Raw genomic sequence first — 27,074 nt, forward strand, 5'->3', positions numbered from 1 at the left:
ACACATCAGGCCTGACGCATTAACGTAGATGATCGTGCGGGCCTGCTGCATCGGGCGCGACGCATTGGCTTGCGAGGCGCGTCTTTGGCTGGCTGGTGCTGCCTCAGGCTGGGAGCATTAACGCGAAATGATCGTACAGACGCACGCGATAACGACAGTTGGCTGCATCAGGCGCAACGCATTAACGTGATGATCGTGCAGGCACGCCGCGTCGGCTGGTTAACGCGCTCAGGCACGGCACGTGGCGGCCGAATGATCGTGCAGGCGCGCCGTCGGCGGCGCTGGTGCTGCATAAAGGCGGCACGTGCCAGCGAGTAGTCGTGCCAGGCGCGCGAAACGGCACGGCTGGCTATTTGGCTCAGGCGCAACACGTATGTGAAATGATCGTACAGGCACTTGCCGTCTTGCTGGCTGGCTGCCTCCGTACAGGCAACGTGATGATCGTGCAGGCTACGCCGCCGCGTCGGCGGCTGGCTGGCTGCTATCAGGCTGACGCGATGGCAATGGAAGATGATCGTGCGCAGGCCGCACCTTGCGTCGCTGGCCGCTGGTTAACTGAGAACCAGGCCTGACGCATTAGCATTAATCGATCGTACCAAACCGCACCTGCGTCTTTGGCTGGCTGGTTAACGCATCAGGCCTGACGCATTAGCAGTAGATGTCGATCGTACCCAGGCCGCGCGCAAAAATCGCGCTGACTGGTACCTCAAGGCGCAAGCGCATTAACGGCGAATGATCATTGCAGACTTGCACCTGCGTCAGCGCTGTTGGCTGCCTCAGGGCGCAGGCGCATTAACGTAGATGATCGTGCAGGCCTGCGTCGCGTGACTGTTTTATCAGGCGCAAGCGCATTAACGTAGATGATCGTGCAGACGCGCAGCCGTCTTTGGCGCTGGTTCTTTGAGGCTCGAGCCTGACGCATTAACGTGAATCAGTCATTGCCAGAGCGCGCCTTGCGTCGCGGCGCTGTGGTTAGCTGCATCAGGCGCAAAGACGTAACGTGATGATCATTGCCAGGCGCGCCTTGCGTCTTTGGCGCTGGTTAACGCACTCGACACGGTACGGTAACGTAGATGATCGTGCGCAGAGCTTGCGCGCCGTCTTTGGCTGACTGGCTACTTATCAGGCCTGACGCATTAGCAGTGAAAGATGATCGTACCAGAGCCTGCGTCTTTGGCGCTGGTGCTGCCTCAGGCTGACACGTACTTAGTGAAATGATCATTGCCAGGCCGCGCCTGCGTCTTGGCGCTGGACTGCTGCCTCGAGCCTGACACGATAACGTAGATGATCCGTACGGAAACGCACTTGCTGCGTCTTTGCTGGCGGCTAGTTAACGCATCAGGCTGTACGTAGCAATGAAATGATCGAAGCCGCAGACACGCCAAATCGCGCTGGCTGGTGTACGCTCCGGCCTGACGCATTAACGTAAAAAAATGATCGTACAGAGCGCACCTTGCGTCTTTGGCGCTGGTCTTTGCCTCAGAGCGCAAAGACGTAACGTAGTGTCGTACCAGGCACTGCCGTCTTTTTGGCTGTTGCCTCCAGGCTGTTACGGCATGATGATCGGTACCAGGCACGCCACCCGTCTTTGGCGCTGGTTGCTGCCTCAGGCCTGGAGCAGTAGCAGTGAATGATCGTATGAGCCGCGCCAAAATCGCGCTGGCTGGTTTTATCAGGCGCAATGCATTAGCAATGATAATCGTGCGCAGACACGCGCAAATGGCACGGCGCTGGTTACCCGCATCAAGATGACACGTGGCGTAGATGATCATTGCAGACGCAAGTCGGCGCTGGTTCGCTGCCTCAGGCCTGACGCATTAACATGAAATGATCCGTGCAGGCCGCGCAAAACAACGCTGGCTGGTGAACTCAGGCCTGTTGCGTGCTGTGAAGATAGATCGTGCCAGACGCGCCTTGCGTCTTTGGCTATTGGCTATCAAGGCCTGACGCATTAACGTGAATGATCATTGTAGGCCACGCCGCCGTCGGCGGCGCCAGTTAACGCATCAGGCCTGACACGTAACGTGAAGATGATCGTATGAAGCGCGCCTTGCGTCAGCGGCTGTTCGAGCTCGCATCAGGCCTGTTACGATAACGGCATGATGATCGTGCCATTGCCTGCCGTCTTGCTGTTGGCTGCTATCGGCCTGAGCGCATTAACGAAATGATCGTGCCAAGACCACGCCTGCGTCTTTGGCTGTTGGCTGCTATCAGGCACCGACACGTACGTAAATGATCGGTACAGGCCGCGCCGTCGGCGGCGCTGGTTGCTGCCTCCAGGCACTGACGCATTAACGTGAATGATCGTACTGGAGCCGCGTCAGCGTGGCGCTGTGGTTGGCTGCTATCAGGCGCAAGGCAGCAACAGTAGATGATCGTGCAAAGACGCACCCCGTCTTTGGCACGCTGTGAAGTTGGCTGCCTCAGGCCTGACGCATTAACGTGAAAAAATGATCGGTATAGACACGCCGTCAGCGCTGTTGAAGCTACTATCAGGCCTGGCCGTAGCAATAGATGATCATTGCAGAACGCACCCTGCGTCTTTACGGCGCTTTACAGTTAACACTTATCTTGCGGCTGTGCGATAACGTAGATGATCGTGCAGGCCGCACGCTGCCGTCTTTGGCGCTGGTTAGCTGCCTCCAGGCGCAAGCCGCATTAACGTGAAATGAATCGTACGCAGGCCTTTGCCTGCGTCGCGCTTTGAAACTGGTTAACGCATCAGGCTGTACGGTAACGTAGTCGATCGTACCAAGACGCGCCGTCTTGCTGGCTAATGGTTAACGCCTCAGGCCTGGTACATTAACGGCGGAAATGATCGGTACCAGGTACGCATAAAATGTTGGCACGCTGGTTAACAACATCAGGCCTAAGACATTAGCAATGAATGATCATTACCAGAGCCTGCCATCTTGCTGGCTAATTGCTTATCAGGCGCAATGACACGGTAAGCAGTAGATGATCGTTACCAGACACGCCGCATCTTTGGCGCGGTTAACTGCCTCAGGCCTGAGGGCATTAACGTAGATGATCGTACCGTACGCCAATCAGCGGCAGTAGTTAACGCATCAGGCCTGTACGTATAATGGCGATGATCATTGCAGGCCGCGCGTCAGCGGCGCTGGTTAGCTGCGCTCAGGCACCGACGCATTAACGGCAGATGATCGTACCGACCGCGCGCGCCGTCTTTGGCGCTGGTTAACTGCCTCAGAGCACTGTTACATTAACAGTAGATGATCGTCGCAAAAAAAAAGACACGCGCCAAAGCTGGTAGCTGGCTGTTGAACTCAGGCGCAAACACATTAACAGCCAGATGATCGTACCGGAATTGCACTTGCCGTCTTTGGCTATTTGTTTGCTTATCAAGGCGCATTAACGTAGTGATCGTGCAGACGCGCCTGCGTCTTTGGCGCTGGTTAACGCATCGGGCCTGACACGTAGCAGCTAAGATGATCGTGCCAGGCACGCCGTCTTTGGCTGACTGTTGCCCCATCAGGCCTGACGCATTAACCGTAGATGATCACGTACAGGCACGCCTGCGTCAGCAGCTGGCCTGTTTCACTTATCAGGGCGCAACGCGTGGCGCAGCGAATGATCTGATACCAGACGCACCCGCCGTCTTTACGCTGTTCATTGCTATCAGGCCTGACGCATTAACGGCAATCGTCGTATAGACACCGCCTGCGTCGCCACGGCGCAGCACAGTTAACATCAGGCCTGACCGTGCTTAATCGATCGTGCCAGGCACGCCGTCTTTGGCGCGCTGGTTAACGCATCAGGCCTAAAGACGATAACGTGAATGATCGTACCAGAGCCCGCGCCGTCTTTGGCGCTGGTTAACATCAGGCCTGACACGTTAACGGTAAAGATGATCGTGCCAGACACGCGGGCGTCTTTGGCTGTTCTGGCTGCCTCAGGCTGGTACGATAGCAGTAGATGATCGTGCAAGGCCTGCCTGCGTCTTGGCGGCTGGGGCAGCCGCATCCCAGGCCTGACACGTGCCGTAGATGGTCGTACTGGAGCCGCACCCCTTGCGTCTTTGGCGCTGGTTAACACTCGGCCTGACGCATTAAGCAGTAGATGATCGTGCAGAGCCGCACCCCTTAGGTCGCTGGCTGACTGGTTAACATCAAGGCTGTGACACGTATGGCGAATCGATCGTACCAGTACGCCTGCGTCAGCGGCGCTGGTTGCTGCTATCAGGCCTGACACGTGCTCGTGAATGATCGTGCTGGAGCTGCGCCGCCGTCTTTGGCTAGTAGTTCTTTGCCTCCGACGCAACTTGCATTAGCAATGATGATCGTGCCAGGCCGCGCCTGCGTCTTTGGCGCTTCTGGTCGCTGCCTCAGGCTGGCCGCATTAACGTGAAAAGATGATCGTACCGTACGCAAATATTTGGCACATGGTTCTTTCGCCTCCAAGCCTGACACATTAACGTAGATGATCGTGCTAAACACGCCGTCTTTGGCGCTGGTTAACTGCTATCAGGCACAAACACGTAACAAAATGATCGTGCCGTACGCCGTCTTTGGCGCTGTGGTTAACTGCCTCGAGCTGTTACGTAGCCATTAATGATCGTACCAGACGCGCCCCTTGCGTCGGCGGCGCTGGTTAACGCATCGGCTGGCCGTGCTGTGGTGATCACGTACCAGACGCGCCTTGCGTCTTTGGCTGTTCAATGCTATCCAGGCCTGACGCATTAGCAATGATCGTACCAGACGCGCCGTCAGCGGCTGGCTGGTTAGCTGGCCAGGCCTAAGACGTGCTTGTGAATGATCATATGGGCCGCGCCTGCGTCTTGTGACTGGTAACATCAGGCCTGAAGCGCGACGCTTGTGAATGATCATTTTGGAGTACGCCTTGCGTCTTTGGCCGCTGGTTGCTGCCATCGACACCGAGCACGTGGCAATGAATGATCGTACCAGGCCGCATAAATCTTGGCTGGCTGGTGCTGCCTCCAGGCCTGACACGTAACGTGAATGAATCGTACCAGACACGCACTTGCGTCTGGCTGGCTGGCTGCCTCCAGGCGCAACGCATTAACGCAATGAATGATCGTGCAGACATGCCGTCTTTGGCACGCTGGTTAACCGCATCCAGAGCCTGACGTGCTGTGAATGATCGTACCAGACACGCCGTCGGCAGCTGGCTGATTCTTTATCAGGCACGCAGTACGTGTAATGAATGATCGGTATAGACACGCCTGCGTCAGCGGCACGCTGGTTAACGCATCAGGCGCAAGACATTAGCAATGATGATCCGTACAGACGCACCTGCTTTTTTTGGCAACTGACTGGCTGCCTCCAGAGCGCAACACATTAGCAATGATGATCGGTACAGAGCTTACACCTGCGTCTTGCAGCGTAGTTAGCTGCCTCAAACCTGACACGTAGCAATGAATGATCGTACAAACCTGCCGCCAAATCGCGGCACGCTTTCAGTTAACTGCGCCGACCCTATTTTATTAAGCAATGATGAATCGCAGACGCGCACCGTCTTTGGCGGCACGGCTGGTTCTTTAGGCTCAAACCTGACGCATTAGCAATAATCAAGTCATTACCAGGCTGCACCGCCGTCTTGCTGACTGGTTCTTTACTCAGGCGCAACACGTGCTGTGAAATCGTGGAACGCACTGCGTCTTTGGCGCTGAAAGTTAACGCATCGAGCGCAAGAGCAGTAACGTAGTGATCAAATTGCAGAGCCCGCGCAAATCAGCGGCTGGCTGCTATCGAGCGCAACCCGGTAGCAATGAATGATCATTACCAGGCGCACCTGCGTCTTTGGCGCTGGTGCTGCCTCCAGGCGCAAGGCAGTAGCAATGAATCGTACCAGAGCGCACCGCCGCATCAGCGCTGGCTAAGTTCTTTGCCTCAGGGGCTGCGCGAACGCATTAACAGCGGAATGATCGTACCAGACGCGCCTGCGTCTTGGCGGCGCTGGTTATCAGAGCCACTGACGTAAGCAATGAATGATCGTACCAAGGTACGCCATCTTTGGCGCTGGTTAACGCATCAAGGGCCTGACTTGCATTAGCGTAGATGATCGTTAAGACGCGCGCGCATCTTTGGCTGCAGCTGGGACAACATCAGGCCTGACACGTAACGTGAAGATGATCGTGCAGACGCGCCTTGCGTCGCGCTGGTAATTTCGATCCCAGGCGCAGTACGATAACGAATCGATCGGTGCCAGAGCCGCCTGCGTCAGCGGCTGACTGTTTCTTATCGGGCCTGACGCGATAACGTAGATGATCGTGCCGAACCGCACCTGCATCTTGCTGTTCGGCTGCTATCAGGCCTGACACGGTAGCAAGTAGATGATCGCGCAGAACGCACCGTCTTGGCACGGCTGGTTGCTACTTATCAGGCTGGACACGTAACAGCAGATGATCAAGAACGCAGACACGCTACGATCAGCATGAAGTATTTCTTATCAGGCCTGAGCACGTGCGTGAAATGTCAAAGTGCAGACGCGCCCGCCAGCTGGCCCAGTTCGGTTAAGCGCGCATCAGGCTGACGCGTGGCAATGAGATGATCCGTACCAGACTTGCGCCTTGCGTCTTTATTTTAGTGGTTGCCTCGGTACAACGTAGCAATAGATGATCGTACAGGCCTGCCACCATCTGTTAGCATATGGGTGCTACCTCAAGCACAACACATGCTGTAAATAATCATGCAAACACACCTGCATCTTGCTAGCTAGCTACCTCAAGCACAACACATGCTGTAAATAATCATGCAAACACACCTGCATCTTGCTAGCTAGCTACCTCAAGCACAACACATGCTGTAAATAATCATGCAAACACACCTGCATCTTGCTAGCTAGCTACCTCAAGCACAACACATGCTGTAAATAATCATGCTAACATACCTGTATCTTGCTCGTTTTTCTCCTCCTCTTCTCCTTATTTTCTTCTTTCTGTTTTCGCACCCAGAGGGATCCCGTCCTTTTTGTGACTTTTCTTAACATTACCGTCTCTTCCGATTTTTGAACTTGATGCAGTGTCTGCACGAATTGTCTATGAACCCGAGGTGTCTAGTTCATGCGCGTGACTCAAAGGCTGGCAGACACAGTAGAGGTAGGCAGGCATATTGATCATGAAATCAGAATTTTCTTGTTTTGAATTATTAATTGTTTCATTTATTCATTCATTGATGTCACAATTGTTTACGTTATTTATTATGTAAAAAAAAAAAAGAAACTCAATTGGGGGCCGCTGGTGGTCAGGGGGCCCCAAGCAGCCGCTTAGTTTGCTTATGCCTCGGGCCGGCCCTGCCTTCCCTGTAAGCATGCTGGTAGTTGCTTGTCAAGTTGTTCAATGAGAAGTAGCATTGTATCTGATTAAATACAATTTTTTCCAGCAATTTGCTTAAAGCAGATAACAAGCTGATTGGTCGGCTATTTGAGCCAGCACAAGTATTTTTAGGTAGAGGGATTACCTTAGCCTCTTTTCAGATTTGAGGGCACATATTGCTGTCAAGACTAAGATTAAAGATGTAGCATACAGTGGCAATATAGTCTGCTATGATCTTCAATAGCTTCCCATCCAGCCAATGTATGTGCTGGTGATAGACACCAGCGTCTCTGGGGTTTTCGCCTCCTCAGTGTGTGTGTTGTGATATCATGAGAGGCTACACGGCTCTCGGCGGGACAGTTCAGCAGTGCAAGGACACAAATTTAGGGTATAACGAAGGTTTTTAATCAAGTTCTGGGGAATTAACAAAAAGGTAACTAAGGATAAGGTTGATTGTTCAACCGTCAAAACTTAAACAAGGTCTCTTCAAGCGAAAAGTCATAGTCCCGATTCCCTCAGGTAAATCTCTTTTGAAAACTAGTCTTCAGCCTTACTTTAGACAGCACCGCAGCCCGGTGGCCAATCCGGTGGTAAGTATTCCAGTCTTCAGGTAAGTATTCCAGTCTTCAGGTAAGTATTCCAGTCTTCAGGTAAGTATTCCAGTCTTCAGGTAAGTATTCCAGTCTTCAGGTAAAGTATTCCAGTCTTCAGGTAAGTATTCCAGTCTTCAGGTAAGTATTCCAGTCTTCAGGTAAGTATTCAGTCTTCAGGTAAGTATTCCAGTCTTCAGGTAAGTATTCCAGTCTTCAGGTAAGTATTCAGTCTTCAGGTAAGTATTCAGTCTTCAGGTAAGTATTCAGTCTTCAGGTAAGTATTCCAGTCTTCAGGTAAGTATTCAGTCTTCAGGTAAGTATTCAGTCTTCAGGTAAGTATTCAGTCTTCAGGTAAGTATTCAGTCTTCAGGTAAGTATTCAGTCTTCAGGTAAGTATTCCAGTCTTCAGGTAAGTATTCAGTCTTCAGGTAAGTATTCCAGTCTTCAGGTAAGTATTCCAGTCTTCAGGTAAGTATTCAGTCTTCAGGTAAGTATTCAGTCTTCAGGTAAGTATTCCAGTCTTCAGGTAAGTATTCCAGTCTTCAGGTAAGTATTCAGTCTTCAGGTAAGTATTCAGTCTTCAGGTAAGTATTCCAGTCTTCAGGTAAGTATTCCAGTCTTCAGGTAAGTATTCAGTCTTCAGGTAAGTATTCAGTCTTCAGGTAAGTATTCCAGTCTTCAGGTAAGTATTCAGTCTTCAGGTAAGTATTCAGTCTTCAGGTAAGTATTCAGTCTTCAGGTAAGTATTCAGTCTTCAGGTAAGTATTCCAGTCTTCAGGTAAGTATTCAGTCTTCAGGTAAGTATTCAGTCTTCAGGTAAGTATTCAGTCTTCAGGTAAGTATTCAGTCTTCAGGTAAGTATTCAGTCTTCAGGTAAGTATTCAGTCTTCAGGTAAGTATTCCAGTCTTCAGGTAAGTATTCAGTCTTCAGGTAAGTATTCAGTCTTCAGGTAAGTATTCCAGTCTTCAGGTAAGTATTCCAGTCTTCAGGTAAGTATTCAGTCTTCAGGTAAGTATTCAGTCTTCAGGTAAGTATTCAGTCTTCAGGTAAGTATTCCAGTCTTCAGGTAAGTATTCAGTCTTCAGGTAAGTATTCAGTCTTCAGGTAAGTATTCAGTCTTCAGGTAAGTATTCAGTCTTCAGGTAAGTATTCAGTCTTCAGGTAAGTATTCAGTCTTCAGGTAAGTATTCAGTCTTCAGGTAAGTATTCCAGTCTTCAGGTAAGTATTCAGTCTTCAGGTAAGTATTCCAGTCTTCAGGTAAGTATTCCAGTCTTCAGGTAAGTATTCAGTCTTCAGGTAAGTATTCAGTCTTCAGGTAAGTATTCCAGTCTTCAGGTAAGTATTCAGTCTTCAGGTAAGTATTCAGTCTTCAGGTAAGTATTCAGTCTTCAGGTAAGTATTCAGTCTTCAGGTAAGTATTCAGTCTTCAGGTAAGTATTCCAGTCTTCAGGTAAGTATTCAGTCTTCAGGTAAGTATTCAGTCTTCAGGTAAGTATTCCAGTCTTCAGGTAAGTATTCAGTCTTCAGGTAAGTATTCAGTCTTCAGGTAAGTATTCCAGTCTTCAGGTAAGTATTCAGTCTTCAGGTAAGTATTCAGTCTTCAGGTAAGTATTCCAGTCTTCAGGTAAGTATTCCAGTCTTCAGGTAAGTATTCAGTCTTCAGGTAAGTATTCCAGTCTTCAGGTAAGTATTCCAGTCTTCAGGTAAGTATTCCAGTCTTCAGGTAAGTATTCCAGTCTTCAGGTAAGTATTCAGTCTTCAGGTAAGTATTCAGTCTTCAGGTAAGTATTCAGTCTTCAGGTAAGTATTCAGTCTTCAGGTAAGTATTCCAGTCTTCAGGTAAGTATTCAGTCTTCAGGTAAGTATTCAGTCTTCAGGTAAGTATTCAGTCTTCAGGTAAGGCAGCTATGATTGAGATTAATGTAGCTAGAGGCAGCTATGATTGAGATTAATGTAGATAGAGGCAGCTATGATTGAGATTTAGCTATGATTGAGATTAATGTAGATAGAGGCGATTAATGTAGCTAGAGGCAGCTATGATTGAGATTTAGCTATGATTGAGATTAATGTAGATAGAGGCAGCTATGATTGAGATTTAGCTATGATTGAGATTAATGTAGATAGAGGCAGCTATGATTGAGATTTAGCTATGATTGAGATTAATGTAGATAGAGGCAGCTATGATTGAGATTTAGCTATGATTGAGATTAATGTAGATAGAGGCGATTAATGTAGCTAGAGGCAGCTATGATTGAGATTTAGCCATAGATTGAGATTAATGAGATAGAGGCAGCTATGATTGAGATTAATGTAGATAGAGGCAGCTATGATTGAGATTTAGCTATGATTGAGATTAATGTAGATAGAGGCGATTAATGTAGCTAGAGGCAGCTATGATTGAGATTAATGTAGATAGAGGCAGCTATGATTGAGATTTAGCTATGATTGAGATTAATGTAGATAGAGGCAGCTATGATTGAGTAATGTAGGCAGAGGCAGCTATGATTGAGATTAATGTAGATAGAGGCAGCTATGATTGAGATTAATGTAGATAGAGGCAGCTATGATTGAGATTAATGTAGATAGAGGCAGCTATGATTGAGTAATGTAGGCAGAGGCAGCTAGCATATGGGCGAATCATAAAAAGGAGTCCTTTAAAAGGAGCAGGCAAGATGTGTGTGTAGAGAGTTCAGTGGAATGCTTTTAGGGCTGATGTGGGGTCTGTGGCCAGCCAGCCCTTTTTATTTCAGAACTGGTGAACGCAACAGCAAAGACACGAGGAATGTCTAAGAACACACAGAAGAACAATATTTCTCACATTGAACGCTTTATTTGAATTTAAAGTTGCCTTAGCAACAACACATACGTCTTATCTGATAGGACTTGCATTTATAACATGTGAATTTAATGTTGCTATATCTAATGCAACAACACATACATCTTATCTTATAGGACTTGCATTTGTAACATGTAAATTTAATGTTGCTATATCTAATGCAGGGGTTCTCAAAGTTGTGATTGGTGAGGGCCAATTCAGGAACCCAACATTAACTGAGGGCCAATTCAGGAACCCAACATTAGCTGAGGGCCACCAAAGGGGCGGGGGGGAGAAAAAGAAAAAAAACCTGGAGAATAAATCCCATTTGTAATCATTTTAATGAGCAGGTTGCATCTCTACAGTTTATATGTATAGCATTAAACCCCATTTGTATCATTTTAATGAGCAGGTTGCATCTCTACAGTTTATATGTATAGCATTAAACCCCATTTGTATCATTTTAATGAGCAGGTTGCATCTCTACAGTTTATATGTATTGCATTAAACCCCATTTGTAATGATTTTAATGAGCAGATTGCATCTCTACAGTTTATATGTATTGCATTAAACCCCATTTGTAATGATTTTAATGAGCAGGTTGCATCTCTACAGTTTATATGTATTGCATTAAACCCCATTTGTATCATTTTAATGAGCAGGTTGCATCTCTACAGTTTATATGTATAGCATTAAACCCCATTTGTATCATTTTAATGAGCAGGTTGCATCTCTACAGTTTATATGTATTGCATTAAACCCCATTTGTATCATTTTAATGAGCAGGTTGCATCTCTACAGTTTATATGTATTGCATTAAACCCCATTTGTAATGATTTTAATGAGCAGATTGCATCTCTACAGTTTATATGTATTGCATTAAACCCCATTTGTATCATTTTAATGAGCAGGTTGCATCTCTACAGTTTATATGTATAGCATTAAACCCCATTTGTATCATTTTAATGAGCAGGTTGCATCTCTACAGTTTATATGTATAGCATTAAACCCCATTTGTAATGATTTTAATGAGCAGGTTGCATCTCTACAGTTTATATGTATTGCATTAAACCCCATTTGTAATGATTTTAATGAGCAGATTGCATCTCTACAGTTTATATGTATAGCATTAAACCCCATTTGTAATGATTTTAATGAGCAGGTTGCATCTCTACAGTTTATATGTATTGCATTAAACCCCATTTGTAATGATTTTAATTAGCAGGTTGCATCTCTACAGTTTATATGTATTGCATTAAACACATTTGTATCATTTTAATGAGCAGATTACATCTCTACAGTTTATATGTATTGCATTAAACCCCATTTGTAATGATTTTAATCAGCAGGTTGCATCTCTACAGTTTATATGTATTGCATTAAACCCCATTTGTAATCATTTTAATGAGCAGGTTGCATCTGTACAGTTTATATTTATTGCATTAAACACATTTTAATTCATAACTGAGGCTACACCTGGCAAAACTTGTGAAAAAATACCCTCAACAGACAAATTTGGGATATAACAGTTCTGGTTACAGTCCATTTCAAGTACAAACTTATTTACAACAAACAGTCTCAGTGTGCCTTGCTTCTTATCAGCATAGGCCTTATTCAGGAGCAATTCCAGCTACCAAAGCACCACAGGAAAACCCGATGGCCACTAAACAGAGATTCATTCTTTTCAAAGCACACAGTACAGTTGTAACAGTTTTACAGATGTTATCGCGGGCCGCCAGAAATGTTTCAGCGGGCCGCACTTTGAGAACCTATGATCTAATGCAACAACACATACATCTTATCTGATAGGACTTGCATTTATAACATGTGACAAAGGCAGTATAAAAAAGCTAAATTTCAACAACATTTTACATATTTACATGTATCTATGCAATACATATGCATTACACATGCACAATTCACTCATCTTGACTGAGAGAAAAACATGCTTAATAGTCAAGTCTAAACTCATCAACACCGAAGCCATGTGTTGGCTGGCAGAGTGTTTGTAGCATACTTCAGTTTGAGGTCATATTCATACATCTGGTTTCCTCTGAAGAAGTACACAAATCCTGTGGAGAAGCAATCATTCATGTTAATTACTAGTACACTACGGTGCTAATCCTTCATGTTAATTACTAGTACACCAAAATGCTGATTCATTAACTTCATATTAGACTAAAGTTGCACATGTTTATGACTGTCGTTAAGACACATGTCTAAGTTTCATGAGGGTATGGTTAACCATTGATGATTTCTATTTCCCACACAAGCAAGGTAACAAACGGACACATGTATAGAAGACTCAAACACCAGTTAGGCAGCTGGCAGAGCCTCTAGTCGTTATACAGCTGAGCCCAGAGGTTAGTCTGAGCTGTTTGCACAAAGGAGCTGTTTGCACATAGGAGCTGTTTGCTCCTGGGTAGGAGCTGTTTGCACATTGCTGGGTAGGAGCTATTTGCACATAGGAGCTGTTTGCACATAGGAGCTGTTTGCACAAAGAAGCTGTTTGCACATAGGAGCTGTTTGCACAAAGGAGCTGTTTGCACATAGGAGCTGTTTGCACATTGCTGGGTAGGAGCTGTTTGCACATTGCTGGGTAGGAGCTATTTGCACATAGGAGCTGTTTGCACATAAGAGCTGTTTGCACATAGGAGCTGTTTGCACATAGGAGCTGTTTGCACATTGCTGGGTAGGAGCTGTTTGCACATAAGAGCTGTTTGCACATAGGAGCTGTTTACACATTGCTGGGTAGGAACTAAGAGTTTAGACACGTTTGCATCCTGTAGAGTAGCTGCTCACCATTAGACATCACAGCTCCATCTATGGGTCCGCTGAGTCCTGGCCACTCCAGAGTGATGAGCTTGGGGTATCCATCCATCATTCTGTGCCTTTCGTTATCATATCTTAAAAAAACAAACAAACAAGTGCACCTTAACATCTTCCATATATTGAGAGACACAGGTACTGTATGCATGCTTTGTGTACTTCTGATACACAACACTGACATTCATTCATGTGGTGGATTTATACCAGGGTGTGTGTAACACAGGCAGCGGCAGATTGGTTGGGTTAGCTAGCCTGGTAAACCAAACTAATTCATACGGTGAATAGTCTGGTCACTCAGTCTGGTCATTCTAGAGTCTGGTCACTCACAAAGTGAATAGAGTCTGGTCACTCACAAAGTGAATAGAGTCTGGTCATTCTAGAGTCTGGTCACTCACAAAGTGAATAGAGTCTGGTCATTCTAGAGTCTGGTCATTCTAGAGTCTGGTCATTCATAAAGAGTTTTAGGGATACCGTGTGTGTGTTTTAGGGATGTTGTATATATGTTTTAGAGATACCTCCAGCACACTCTGCCTGCGAAGAACACTGTCTGGCGCTCGAAGCGGAGGTGAAAGGCTGCATCGATGGCTTTCAGAATCCGTGGCAAGCCCAGCTCAGTGATGTTCTTGGGCGAGTTTTCTTGCAGGGTCATTCCACTGACTTCCCAGTACTGAGTGCCTGTAATGTTTAAACACACTTTTTGATTTATATAACACACAAGCCACCTGTTAATGGCATTTGTTGATATGGCATGCGTTGATGTTGATATGGCATGCGTTGGTGGTGATGGCACTTGTTAGTGTTGATGGCACTTAGTGATAATAATAATATTAGTCACTTAGTGATAATAGCATGTGTTGGTGTTGATGGCACTTGGTGATATGGCATGAGTTGGTGGTGATGGCATGTGTTGGTGTTGATGGCACTTGGTGATAATGGCATGTGTTGGTGGTGATGGCACTTGGTGATGTGGCATGCGTTGGTGGTGATGGCATGTGTTGGTGTTTATGGCACTTGGTGATATGGCATGTGTTGGTGTTGATGGCACTTGGTGATAATGGCATGTGTTGGTGTTTATGGCACTTGGTGATATGGCATGTGTTGGTGTTGATGGCACTTGGTGATATGGCATGTGTTGGTGTTGATGGCATGCGTTGGTGTTGATGGCACTTGGTGATAATGGCATGTGTTGGTGTTGATGGCACTTGGTGATATGGCATGTGTTGGTGTTGATGGCATGCGTTCGTGTTGATGGCACTTGGTGATAATGGCATGTGTTGGTGTTGATGGCACTTGGTGATAATGAGATGTGTTGGTGTTTATGGCCAGGGCCGGCGCTAGCCATTTGGGTGCCCTAAGCACAAATGCTTGGTGGTGCCCCCCCCCCCCCACACACACACACACACACACACCCACACCCCTACCAACCACCACCACCACCAAAGGAATAAAAACCATTCAGAATTTCTTAGTTAGTTTTTTTTCAAATTGCAGTTTCACCAACAGATGTCACCCTTGGCCTAGTATGAACCTCTTGGAAATGACCACATAGAACAACAACTAGTACATTTATCTAAAGCTGTCTAATTTGGCAAAATCATATCATGTTCAGTTGCAGGGTTTTTCCAAAGTTCACCTTACCAAGAGTTGTTCCCAATCATCATTTCATTACGTTGTGAAAGTGTCACTTGTAGCGTTACTTTTTCACTACACAATTAGATTGTTTGATCATAATTGATAACAAACGCCAAAAAAGCATCCTGAAATGCAAAGCAAACTAGGCTAATAGGCTAACGTTACCTGACTATATCTCTGATTGCTCAAAGAAATAGCAAACTCAGATTAAGCATAATCAGAAATAGCATTGCTAGCTAGCAACCTGAGGAAGGATTGCTAGTCTTATGCACCGATTGCTAACGTTAAAGGAAAGTGTTGAATTGCATTTGTGACAGAATCACGTTTCTGTCATGTTTACATAACATATTTAATCTACACAAATATATTTATTTACTTACTTTCACTACATCACACTTTTATTACATATTACTTCCTCACTATTGTCACTTGAAGTAGTTCGCTGGCTTAGTGACCTAATTGACTAGCCAATCAGTTGTGGTGGAGTTCATGAGCTGGAGTCTCGCTTTAAACAAAATAGGAAGTGAGCTGTCAAACCGGGGGGAGTTGAATGTTCAGTCAATGCGTTGTGTCGGAGGTTGTGGTAGCTCGGTGGAAGTTCGGAAACGCTTTAACTAAAACCTATGGACCTATTGGACTACTGGAAGTAAACTAAAACCTATGGACCTATTGGACTACTGGAAGTGAACGTGGATGTTGGGAATGGACGTGTGGATTATAAAGGTACTGTGCTATTGGATTAGTGCCAAGTGTTAGGCTACACTTTTTGCCTGGCTAATCGAGCCTATACCTCCCTAAACCTGCTCCTGATGAATATCCACCTCATTCTTCTTCTGACATGTCATTGACACCATCCTTTGTTTCGGAAATAGTCATGCAACGTGAACTGCCAAAAGCATTACCAACACCTGGAAGAGAACTTGGACATTTGGCTCATCTTAAATTAACTGAAACAGTGGAGAGACAAAGTACCCAGTACACAGAAATGCTGGCAGAGATAACCCGAAACTGCTCACATTTGGAATTAAAGATGGAAGCTATTATTAATGAAACTGAACAAAAGCTGACTGGAACTTAAAACCATTGTGATTAATGATAATGAAAAAATGGAGGGACAATCTGATAACTTGTTGAAGGCAATAAAAACTTTATTGACAGAACAATCTGAAGCAGACAAAGCTAATCAATTAACTGAGTTTAGGTTTATGGTAGAACAGCTGCAGCTAGAAGTTCAACAGGACATCCGTGCCAGCCATGAAGCTTCATATGTGTCTCAAGAACAGCTCTCCAGTAAATTAGATCAGTGTGTAGCACTGTTTGAGAAACTCTCTACCACAGTTAATCGTCTAGACACAAAATTGTCAGTTCACAAACAAGACAATGAAAGTGAGTTCAAGAAGCTCAATGATCGAATTGATGCTGTTGCTAGGAAAACCTCTATTACCTATCCGCATACAGTGCCTGGAATCCGGACTTCTTTTGGGTCTCCTGTGATTTCTCCTCCTATTAAGACTGACCATCTGAAACTTTCATTTCCCACATTTGGAAGACCTCATGATGACTCTGATCCTGTCCTTTATCTGTCCAAATGTCACGATTTTCTGGCTGTCCAACCATTAGCTGATGCTGACATTCTGGCTACCTTCAGGACTCTCCTTCATGGTACTGCCCGTGACTGGTGGGAGATTGCTCGAATGACTGTTTCCTCTTGGGATGAGTTTCAGACATCTTTTTTATCTGCCTTTTTATCTGAAGATTATGAAGATGAACTTGCTGATCGTGTCCGCATGAGACGCCAGAGTGACAATGAGCCCATCCGAGATTTTGCCTTTTCATACAGAGCCCTCTGTAAAAGATGGAAACCGACCATGTCAGATTGTGATATAGTCAAAATGATTTTGAAAAATGCTAAACCTCATCTCACCAGCCAGCTGCGAGGACGAGTCACTACAGTAGATGATCTTGTGAGACTAGGCCACCAACTGGAAAAAGACTTTGAACAACAGATGGAATATGAAAAGGTACATTCAGCTGCCCGACATCTTGCTTCCATGTCCAAAGGGTCAAACACACCACCTGAAAAGGCTCCAGTCACATGTTGGAGATGTAAAGGTCATCACGCCCTGGTTCTTGCCCTCACTATCGGACCTCCTCTATGGACCAACATGCTGAAAACCAGCCCTCTTCTTCCAAACAGTCTCCTCAACCTCGAAAACCTGTTAACCAGGGTGGGAACAACACTGCCTTGACTACTGTAATAAACAAGAAAATTGTACCCAAGTCTACAAGCCAAGATACGGGTGTGTCTACCTCATGCTTCCCTAAGCAGCTAGTAGTTCCCATCTCTGTTCGCTCTTGGTTTGGGAAAGCTATCATTGACACTGGAGCAACATTCACTCTAATACAAGAAAGCATCTGGAACGACCTTAAAAGGGTCAATGAGGAGTTAAAACCATGGCTAAGTGGACCCCTGTACCTAGCTAATGGGGAGACAGAAATACCATTGGGTGTGGTAGAGCTGCACTTAAGCCTCCATGGTCATGACTTTACTTTACCTGTGGCGGTGCTAACTTCAAAGGCCTTAGCCTACACTATGGTGTTGGGTTTAGACTTCCTGTTTTTAAGTGGTCTTCAGGTGAATGCAGCCGACTTACAGTACAGTTTTAAATGTGATTCAGCCGTCTACCCTTTTCAACCAGTTGATGCTGGAGTGTTCAATGGTGCTTTGCCACTGACAACATCTCCTGATGACAAGCTGCCAGCACCATCACAGACACAAGTTCTCAGTCTTCTTTCCTCTGTGCCTCCTCCTAGACTGCCCTCACTGCCAAAGTTGACATCTGAGGAGTATGTGCAGCTTGCCGTAAAAACTCTGGCCTACAGGAGGAAGATAAGGCCCTCTTACAGCAGTTACTAGATGGACACCCAGAACTTTGCACTGGGAAACCAGGGAACACAAATATCCTAAAGCATTACATATATACCACCAGCGAAGTTCCCATTAAGCAAAAAGCTTACCGGATGTCCCCCCTGAAGCGCTCAATTGTGGAACAGCAACTGAGTGAAATGCTGGACTGTGGTATTGTAGAACCTTCTTTCTCTGGATGGGTGTCTCCTGTGGTCCTCGTAATGCCTTTTGGATTAAAAAATGCGCCAGCAACATTCCAGCGATTAATGGAACGTGTTCTTGGAGAACTCAGAGCGAATATATGTATGGTGTATCTCGATGACATAATAATCTACTCCTCTTCAGTAGAAAAGCATCTGTGTGACCTCCAAGCAGTCTTGCACAAACTCTCTATGGCAGGGCTGACTTTAAACTTAAAAAAATGCAAATTCTGTCTTCACCAGATCAAATATCTTGGTCACATAATTTCCAGTCAAGGGATTACAGCTGATCCTGATATGGTGGAATCAATTCAGGGCTACCCCGTGCCCAGCAACCTTAAAGAAGTCCAGCGCTTCCTGGGTCTTGCTGGCTGGTATCACCGTTTTGTGCCTGGGTTTTCCAAAGTGGCTGAACCGACAATTCCTTTGAAACAAAAGGGACAACCGTTTGTTTGAGTGAAAAAATGTCAATCAGCTTTTGACACTCTCAAAGAACATCTCATCTCTGCACCCATTCTTGGTCATCCAGACTTGAAGCTTCCTTTCACTGTCTACACGGATGCCAGCGAAGTTGGTCTAGGGGCTGTTCTAGCTCAAAAGAAACATGGTGGCCATGAAGAAGTCATTGCCTATGCCAGCCGGACCTTGAATAAGGCAGAGCGGAATTACTCAACCACAGAACAGGAATGCCTAGTGGTGATATGGGCACTGGAGAAGTGGCAGCATTACCTTGAAGCAAAGCTGTTTACTGTGGTAACCGACCATGCTGCCTTACAGTGGGTCCTTAGTTCCACTAAAACCACCTCCCGTTTAATCAGGTGGTCACTGCGGTTGCAGAAATTCAATTTCATTGTTGAATACCGAAAAGGGAAATTGGATGTTGCCCCTGATGCGCTTTCCAGGATACCCACGGGTGCTCCCTGTGTCTTGTCCTGTGGTGTAAAGGACTCAGACGAATTCCCCCGTTTCCTTGGACACTATCTGGGAAGAATAGAAAAAAAGTACAGAGATTCAAAATATCCATAAAATGATTATGGATGGAGAGAAAACCACACTGGAGAACTTTGGTATTTTGGAAGACAAAGTATATCGCAAAGCTCACCCAACTGATGGACAGGTCCATTACTGTCTCTATATTCCCTTTTCACTGAAGGAGCAGCTCTTACGTGCTTATCATGAACATCCAATGGCAGGCCACCGAGGGGTGTTCAAGACCTATAAGCGCCTTCAAGACGTGGTTTTCTGGCCTCGGAGGTGAAAGAGTTTGTACGAAACTGCAAAACCTGTCAAAGTTTTAAAAATACCACACAGAAGCCTGCTGGCTTGATGCAGCCAACCATTGTGAAAGGGCCCAATCAAATGATTGGTGTTGATTTAATGGGACCTTTCCCACGTAGCTCAGACAGGAATGAGCACTTGCTGGTCTTTGTTGACTACTTCACCCGCTGGGTGGAGCTGTTTCCTCTCCGGTCTGCTACTGCACCTGTGATTGGAAAGATCTTTCATAAAGAGATAATTACCCGTTGGGGTGTACCTGACTGTATTCTGTCTGACAGAGGTTCTCAGTTTGTCTCTTCCATGTTTCGGGAACTCTGTGAGAATTGGGCAGTCAAGCCCCAAACAACCACTGCTTATCATCCACAGACAAACATGACGGAAAGGGTTAACAGAAACCTGAAAACCATGATCGCCTCATATGTCACAGGAAATCACCATCACTGGGACCGGTACTTACCTGAATTTCGCTTTGCCTTGAATTCTGCAGTCCATGAAACGACTGGCTATTCCCCGGCGGAATTGCAGTTAGGACGAAAGCTTAAAAGCCCTTTAGACCAAGTACTGCAGGTGAATGAGCTTTACCCAGACACTTCTCCTTATGAGGTAGTTCATTTCATTGAGAGTTTGAAGTCCAAAGCCCAGGAGAACAGCAGACAAGCTAAAGTGCGCCAGTTGCGCAACTACAATAAGCATCGAAGGGATGTGTGCTTCAAGAGCCAAGATCGGGTTTGGGTCCGTAATCACCCTCAATCTAAAGCATCCAAGTTCTTCTCCGCTAAACTTGCTCCTAAATGGAAAGGCCCTTATCGTGTTCTCCAACCTTTAGGTCCAGTAAATTACCTTGTGGTGCGAGAAAATGATGGAGAAGATGAAAGCACTGTCAATGTTGTAAATTTGAAACCCTGTTACCCAACAGCTGAGGAAATGGATGTTTATGAACATAAAAAGGTTTTGGACATCTTTGAGGAAGAGTCTGACGAGGAAGACTTCCTTGGTTTTGAGACTTAAGAGTGGCCTAACAGCCATGGGCTGTTTTTCTAAGAGGGGGAGAGTGTGACAGAATCACGTTTCTGTCATGTTTACATAAAATATTTAATCTACACAAATATATTTATTTACTTACTTTCACTACATCACACTTTTATTACATATTACTTCCTCACTATTGTCACTTGAAGTAGTTCGCTGGCTTAGTGACCTAATTGACTAGCCAATCAGTTGTGGTGGAGTTCATGAGCTGGAGTCTCGCTTTAAAACAAAATAGGAAGTGAGCTGTCAAACCGGGGAGTTGAATGTTCAGTCAATGCGCTTAGGTCGGAGGTTATGTAGCTCGGGTGGAAGTTCGAAACGCTTTTAACTAAAAACCTATGGACCTATTGGACTACTGGAAGTAAACTAAAATCTATGGACCTATTGGACTACTGGAAGTGAACGTGGATGTGGGGAATGGACGTGTGGATTATAAAGGTACTGTGCTATTGGATTAGTGCGAAGTGTTAGGCTACACTTTTTGCCTGGCTAATCGAGCCTATACCTCCCTAAACCTCCTCCAAAAACTTCGGTTTCAACTAGGCCTACGTCGTTTTCATCTCTTCCTTGCTGCTCTCCTCCCGGGACACACACACGCTCATATAGGCTACACACACACACACACACACAGGAGCACTTGCTGCAGCCTCCCATATAGGACACAAGCCCTCCCGACACACACACGCCATATAACACACACACACACACACAGGGAGCACTTGCTGCAGCCCCTCCTGACACACACAGGCTACACACACACACACACACACAGGAGCATCTTTGCTGCAGTCCCTCCCTAGGGGACACACACACGCCTCATATAGGGCTACACACACACACACAGGAGCACTTGCTGCAGCCCCTCCCGGGACACACACACGCTCATATAGGCTACACACACACACACAGGAGCACTTGCTGCAGTCCCTCCCGGGACACACACACACACATATAGGCTACACACACACACACAGGAGCACTCATAGGCCATATAGGCTACACACACACACACAGGAGCACTTGCTGCAGCCCCTCCCGGGACACACACACGCTCATATAGGCTACACACACACACACACACAGGAGCACTTGCTGCAGCCCCTCCCGGGACACACACACACACACACGACTTGCTGCCCCCCTCCCGACACACACACGCCATATAGGCTACACACACACACACACACAGGAGCACTTGCTGCAGCCCCTCCCGGGACACACACACGCTCATATAGGCTACACACACACACACACACACAGGAGCACTTGCTGCAGCCCCTCCCGGGACACACACACGCTCATATAGGCTACACACACACACACAGGAGCACTTGCTGCAGCCCCTCCCGGGACACACACACGCTCATATAGGCTACACACACACACACACAGGAGCACTTGCTGCAGCCCCTCCGGACCCCGCTCATATAGGACACACAGTGAGCACTTGCGCCCCCCACGCCCATATAGGCTACACACACACACACACACACAGGAGCACTTGCTGCAGCCCCTCCCGGGACACACACACACACACACACAGGAGCACTTGCTGCAGTCCCTCCTAGGCCACTTGTTTTCATTTGTTTGTTTTTGGTTATTGTTTTGTTTGTGTGCGTCGCCATAGACGTAGCGTTTTGTTGATCTTCTAATCAACTGTTGTCGACGTCGCCGACATCATGAACTGAATGACATTTTGTTTAATACACTGCATCACCTGCTTGAAAACCATATGCTGTGTTGTGTTTCTTTTTTTGTCAACTTTAAAACGGGAAGGGTGACGGGGTCTTAATACTGACACGGCAGTTTTAATGCTGCCTGGCGCCCAACATAACCATTTCCTTTTCTTGTGTCAGAGGCCACACATTACACATTCAATAACCCATAATCCATATCCATATCCACAACGTAAAATAACTAGCTAGCCAGCATAAAATCATTAGCAATGTAACACTTGAACATGAACATGGCTAGTAGGAGTTTACGTTACAAAGTGTATTGACGGTAGTAGTATTACCTGGCATAAGCATAGACATGCATACACGCAAGGGCTACAAAACTTTTTTATTTATTTATTTAAAACATTGTCTTAACTGCAAGTGAAGCGCGAGCATCATTCCGCTGTCTCTTCTTTTTCCTTTTTTTGCCGCCCCCGACTCTTAGGGGCCGTTTATACGAGAACGACTGCGAAGGAAGACGACAAAATATTTTATCATAAGTGCCTTTCGTTTACACGGCGACCCCGCCATCAGGGCTTGAAGACGCAAAAATCTGAAGACTCCTTCCAGAGTGTAGAGTTTTGAAGACAACCGGGTTGCATCTCCGTCTAAACGGCTAAACCAAAGATCCATGATTACCTCTCTGGCTAAACTGTCCAATTAGAATGTTCAAGCGCCTGACATACCGGGTTCTATCACACCACCACCCAGCGGTCTGGAATGCATATCCAATCAATATCACATATTTTTTGGCCTTCATATAAACAAAGATTCCCCTGAGAATGCTTTCGCCTAAACGCAATAAAAATGAAGACGACGCCACTTCTGCATCTTCTTTTCATCGTCACGGGTATAAACGTGTGCCTAAGTGCCTTTCTACGATGTCTACTGTCTGCCAAATTTGGGATTGAGGAATAATCTAACAGACCACTGGGAGGTGGGGGAGGGCACCAGAGGGTGATTGGAGAGAGGGCCGCACAGAATTCACCTTTTTCCGACTAATTTTGGTCTAGGCCTATATTACTTTTGTATTGCTTTTGCATATTAACATGCTTTAGACATATTTTATTTGTTATTAATACTAGTAACCTATTATGGTGATTTTTCTCGACCCAGATTTTTGGTGCCCCGGCGCGGTGCCCTACGCCAGTCATTGATGCGTGTCGCGAGTGTCGGCACTGTTTATGGCACTTGGTGATATGGCATGCGTGATATGGTTGGTGATACCTTTGAAAAACAGCATGGTGCCCCCCTCCACATCCTCGTATGCAGCGTCGATGTGTGATGGTACATCTTCCCACAAGCTGCTTATGAACGCCACTCCAATCATGTCAAATTGTGGGTGTGATCGCCACATAAATCTGAAGTAAAAACACAGACATTCAAATTTTGTTTTGTTGTTTTCAGCATCAAACACATTTTCAGGCTACAGTAATTTTGATAGTACTGTGACTTATATAGAGTTAATTATAATAGACTTACATGGAACCCCGCATGCTGAAAAATGGATACGTTGAAAATGGATGCCACGGGGCAAATACCAGTTCTTAAATCATGTTGCTTAATATTTGCCCCATTTTGAGCACCATGGGCTTGACTCTGGGATCGCCCTATATACCTGCTCTGGGATCGCCCTATATGCCTGTTCTATGTACCTGTTCTGGGATCACCCTATATACCTGCTCTGGGATCGCCCTATGTACCTGCTCTGGGATCGCCCTTTGTACCTGCTCTGGAATCGCTCTATATACCTGCTCTGGGATCGCCCTATGTTCCTGCTCTGGGCTCGCTCTGTGTACCAGCTCTAGGATCGCCCAATGTTCCTGCTCTGGGATTGCTCTTTGTGCCTGCTCTATGTGCCTGCTCTAGGATCGCCCAATGTTCCTGCTCTGGGATTGCTCTATGTTCCTGCTCTGGGATCGCCCTATGTTCCTGCTCTGGGATCGTTCTATGTGCCTGCTCTGGGATCGCCCTATGTTTCTGCTCTGGGATCGCCCTATGTGCCTGCTCTGGGCTTGCTCTGTATACCTGCTCTGTACACCTGCTCTGGGATCGCCTTATATACCTGCTCTGGGCTCGCTCTGTGTACCTGTCTTTGAAGAAGACGACCTCCTGCTGCATGCTGCACACGGCGTCGAAGGTCAGGTCAGGGTCACAGCGCTCTGGGGTCTTAGGAGGTGGACGCTTTAGTGCCATCAAATTAAAATCCGGATGGACGCCTGGGTGACACAACACACTCAAAGCTTGTAGCACATACACCAGACAGGCACCATATCATGCTCTGTGTATCCTGTTGGTATTTGAATGATGACCAATAGCACGTATGTGAGACACATACTATACATTAATGTGACACATACCATACATCAATGTGAGACACATACCATACATAAATGTGACACATACCATACATTTTCTGGATGTCTTTCACATCCTGAAAGGAGAGCTGGAAGTCGCTGTGTGTGACGAAGTTGTAGGCCGGGTACATGACTGCACCAGGGTCTGGTGAGTGAGGAAGACCTAATGTGTGGCCAAACTCGTGCACCGCCACAGCAAACAGGTTATGGCCTGCAAGAGCAACAAGTCACATACTCCCTGTGAGTTCCTAAATACTGTCGTTCCTAATGAAGTCATTTGTGCTTTGGGATTTGTCCATCTTGTGTTAAGAGTCTGTAACATATCATGGTATTTACATAAAGCCACACAATATTGGAGAGCAGCTAATCAAACCCGCCTGCCTGTTGTTGATAAAATGAAAACTGTCCCACTCTCGGACAACACAAAGACAGAATTGATAAAAAAAAGTACAGAATTGATAAAAAAGAAAGGCAGAATTTATAAAAAAAATTACAGAATTGATAAAAAAGAAAGACAAAATTGATAAAAAAGAAAGACAGGATTGATAAAAAAAGAAAGACAGAATTGATGAAAAAGAAAGGCAGAATTAATAAAATGACTGAAATGCTGAAACCAGTTGAACAAGAAGCTGAGGAAAAGTAACTTTGCTATTCAGCTGGACGAAACGACAACAGTGTCAGACGAGTCCGTCCTCATCGATTATGTGCAGTATATTGATGGACAACTCCGTCCTCATCGATTATGTGCAGTGGACTTCCTCTGTCAGAGGCCTCAAGTAGTACGTGTTGGCAACAATATCTCAAGCAGCATCACACTGAGCACGGGGGCCCCCCAAAGCTGCGTGCTCAGTATGCTGCTGTTCACCCTGCTGACGCATGACTGCATCGCAACTTACAGCAACAATCACATAGTGAAATTTGCTGACGACACAACTCTGGTGGGTCTTATCACCAAGGGCGATGAGACTCAATACAAGTTGGAGGTCGACCTTCTGACCATGTGGTGCAGGGACAACAACCTCCTGCTAAACGTCAGCAAGACCAAGGAGATTGGGCAGCCGTGGCCCACTGGTTAGCACTCTGGACTTGTAACCCGAGGGTTGCCGGTTCGAGCCCCGACCAGTGGGCTGCGGCTGAAGTGCCCTTGAGCAAGGCACCTAACCCCTCCTGCTCCCCGGCCCGCCGTTGCAGCAGGCAGCTCACTGCGCCCGGGATTAGTGTGTGCTTCACCTCACTGAGTGTTCACTGTGTGCTGTTTGTGTTTCACTAATTCGCCGATTGGGTTAAATGCAGAGACCAAATTTCCCACGGGATCAAAAAAGTATATGTACTTATACTAGATTGTTGTTGACTTCCGGAGAGGTCACACCCAACACCTGCCACTGACCATCGACGGTGCTGTGGTGGGAGAGAGAGAGCAGCACCAAATTCCTGGGGTGCACATCAGTGAAGACCCTCCTGGACCACCAACACTGCATCACTGGCAAGAAAGCTCAGCCGCCTGTACTTCCCGCGGAAACTCAGGCGCAGCAAGTGCTCCACCAGCCATCATGACCACATTCTACCGAGGCACCATTGAGAGCATCCTCTCCAGCTGTATCGCTGTGTAATGGAAGCTGCACTGAATACAACAGGAAAGCCCTGCAGCGCATAGTGAACACAGCTGGAAGGATTATTGGTGCTTCACTCCTCCCCTGAAAGACATTTACACCTCCCACCTCACCGCAAGGTGACCACAATTGTGAGTGATGCAAGTCACCCCGCCACAATTTGTTTGATCTACTGCCCTCTGGGAAGAGGTACAGAAGCCTGCGCCCCCGCACCACCAGACTCACCAACAGCTTCATACACCAGGCTGTTAGGATGCTGAACTCTCTCCCCCTCCACCCCTCAGCTACATAACATCCTGACTTTGGACCCACAATGGCTGCATTGCACTACTCCACTTGCACTACTCCCACTTGTACACTTGCACACTTTGCAACTTGTTGTTGTTGTCCTGAAAACACAACACACTTCTGCTGCTCTTACATAACTTGCACCACTATGCCACTTGCTTACTTAAGTTAAACAGAACTACCTCAGCCCTTTATTGGCCTGACTTTTGCACTATTAAATTGACTGTCTATGCACAATTGCACAATTTCAACCCAATTTTGCTGCTCTTATTTCTTCATTGTATGTGCCTTCTTATTTACTTTTTATTGTTTACTGAATGTTATGTTTGTCTGTGGACTTAATTGGTAAAATATGTCTTGTCTCCACTGTGGGATAGTGGGAAACGTAATTTCGATCTCTTTGTATGTCTTGGCATGTGAAGAAATTGACAATAAAGCAGACTTTGACTTTGACTTTGACTATATTGATGGACGACTCCGTCCTCATCGATTATGTGCAGTATATTGATGGTGAGGACTTG

The 27,074-nt window shown here is 46.3% G+C and overlaps 1 protein-coding gene across 1 annotated transcript in view; it reads right to left on the minus strand.

Annotated features, from left to right (window-relative positions):
- Window positions 1-13,040: 13,040 nt before the first annotated feature.
- The window catches only part of LOC125285667 (neutrophil collagenase), a 30,493-nt gene continuing 16,459 nt past the window's right edge, over window positions 13,041-27,074 (minus strand). The window contains exons 6-11 of the mRNA XM_048230207.1: window positions 24,705-24,866; window positions 24,388-24,517; window positions 23,526-23,659; window positions 14,049-14,208; window positions 13,507-13,610; window positions 13,041-13,078 (exon numbers count right to left, since the gene is read on the minus strand). Of these exons, the coding sequence (XP_048086164.1) occupies window positions 13,041-13,078; window positions 13,507-13,610; window positions 14,049-14,208; window positions 23,526-23,659; window positions 24,388-24,517; window positions 24,705-24,866 (728 nt within the window). The remainder of the gene's footprint in view (window positions 13,079-13,506; window positions 13,611-14,048; window positions 14,209-23,525; window positions 23,660-24,387; window positions 24,518-24,704; window positions 24,867-27,074) is intronic.

Source organism: Alosa alosa, chromosome 2 (assembly GCF_017589495.1).
Source record: "Alosa alosa isolate M-15738 ecotype Scorff River chromosome 2, AALO_Geno_1.1, whole genome shotgun sequence".
Classification (NCBI taxonomy): domain Eukaryota; kingdom Metazoa; phylum Chordata; class Actinopteri; order Clupeiformes; family Clupeidae; genus Alosa; species Alosa alosa.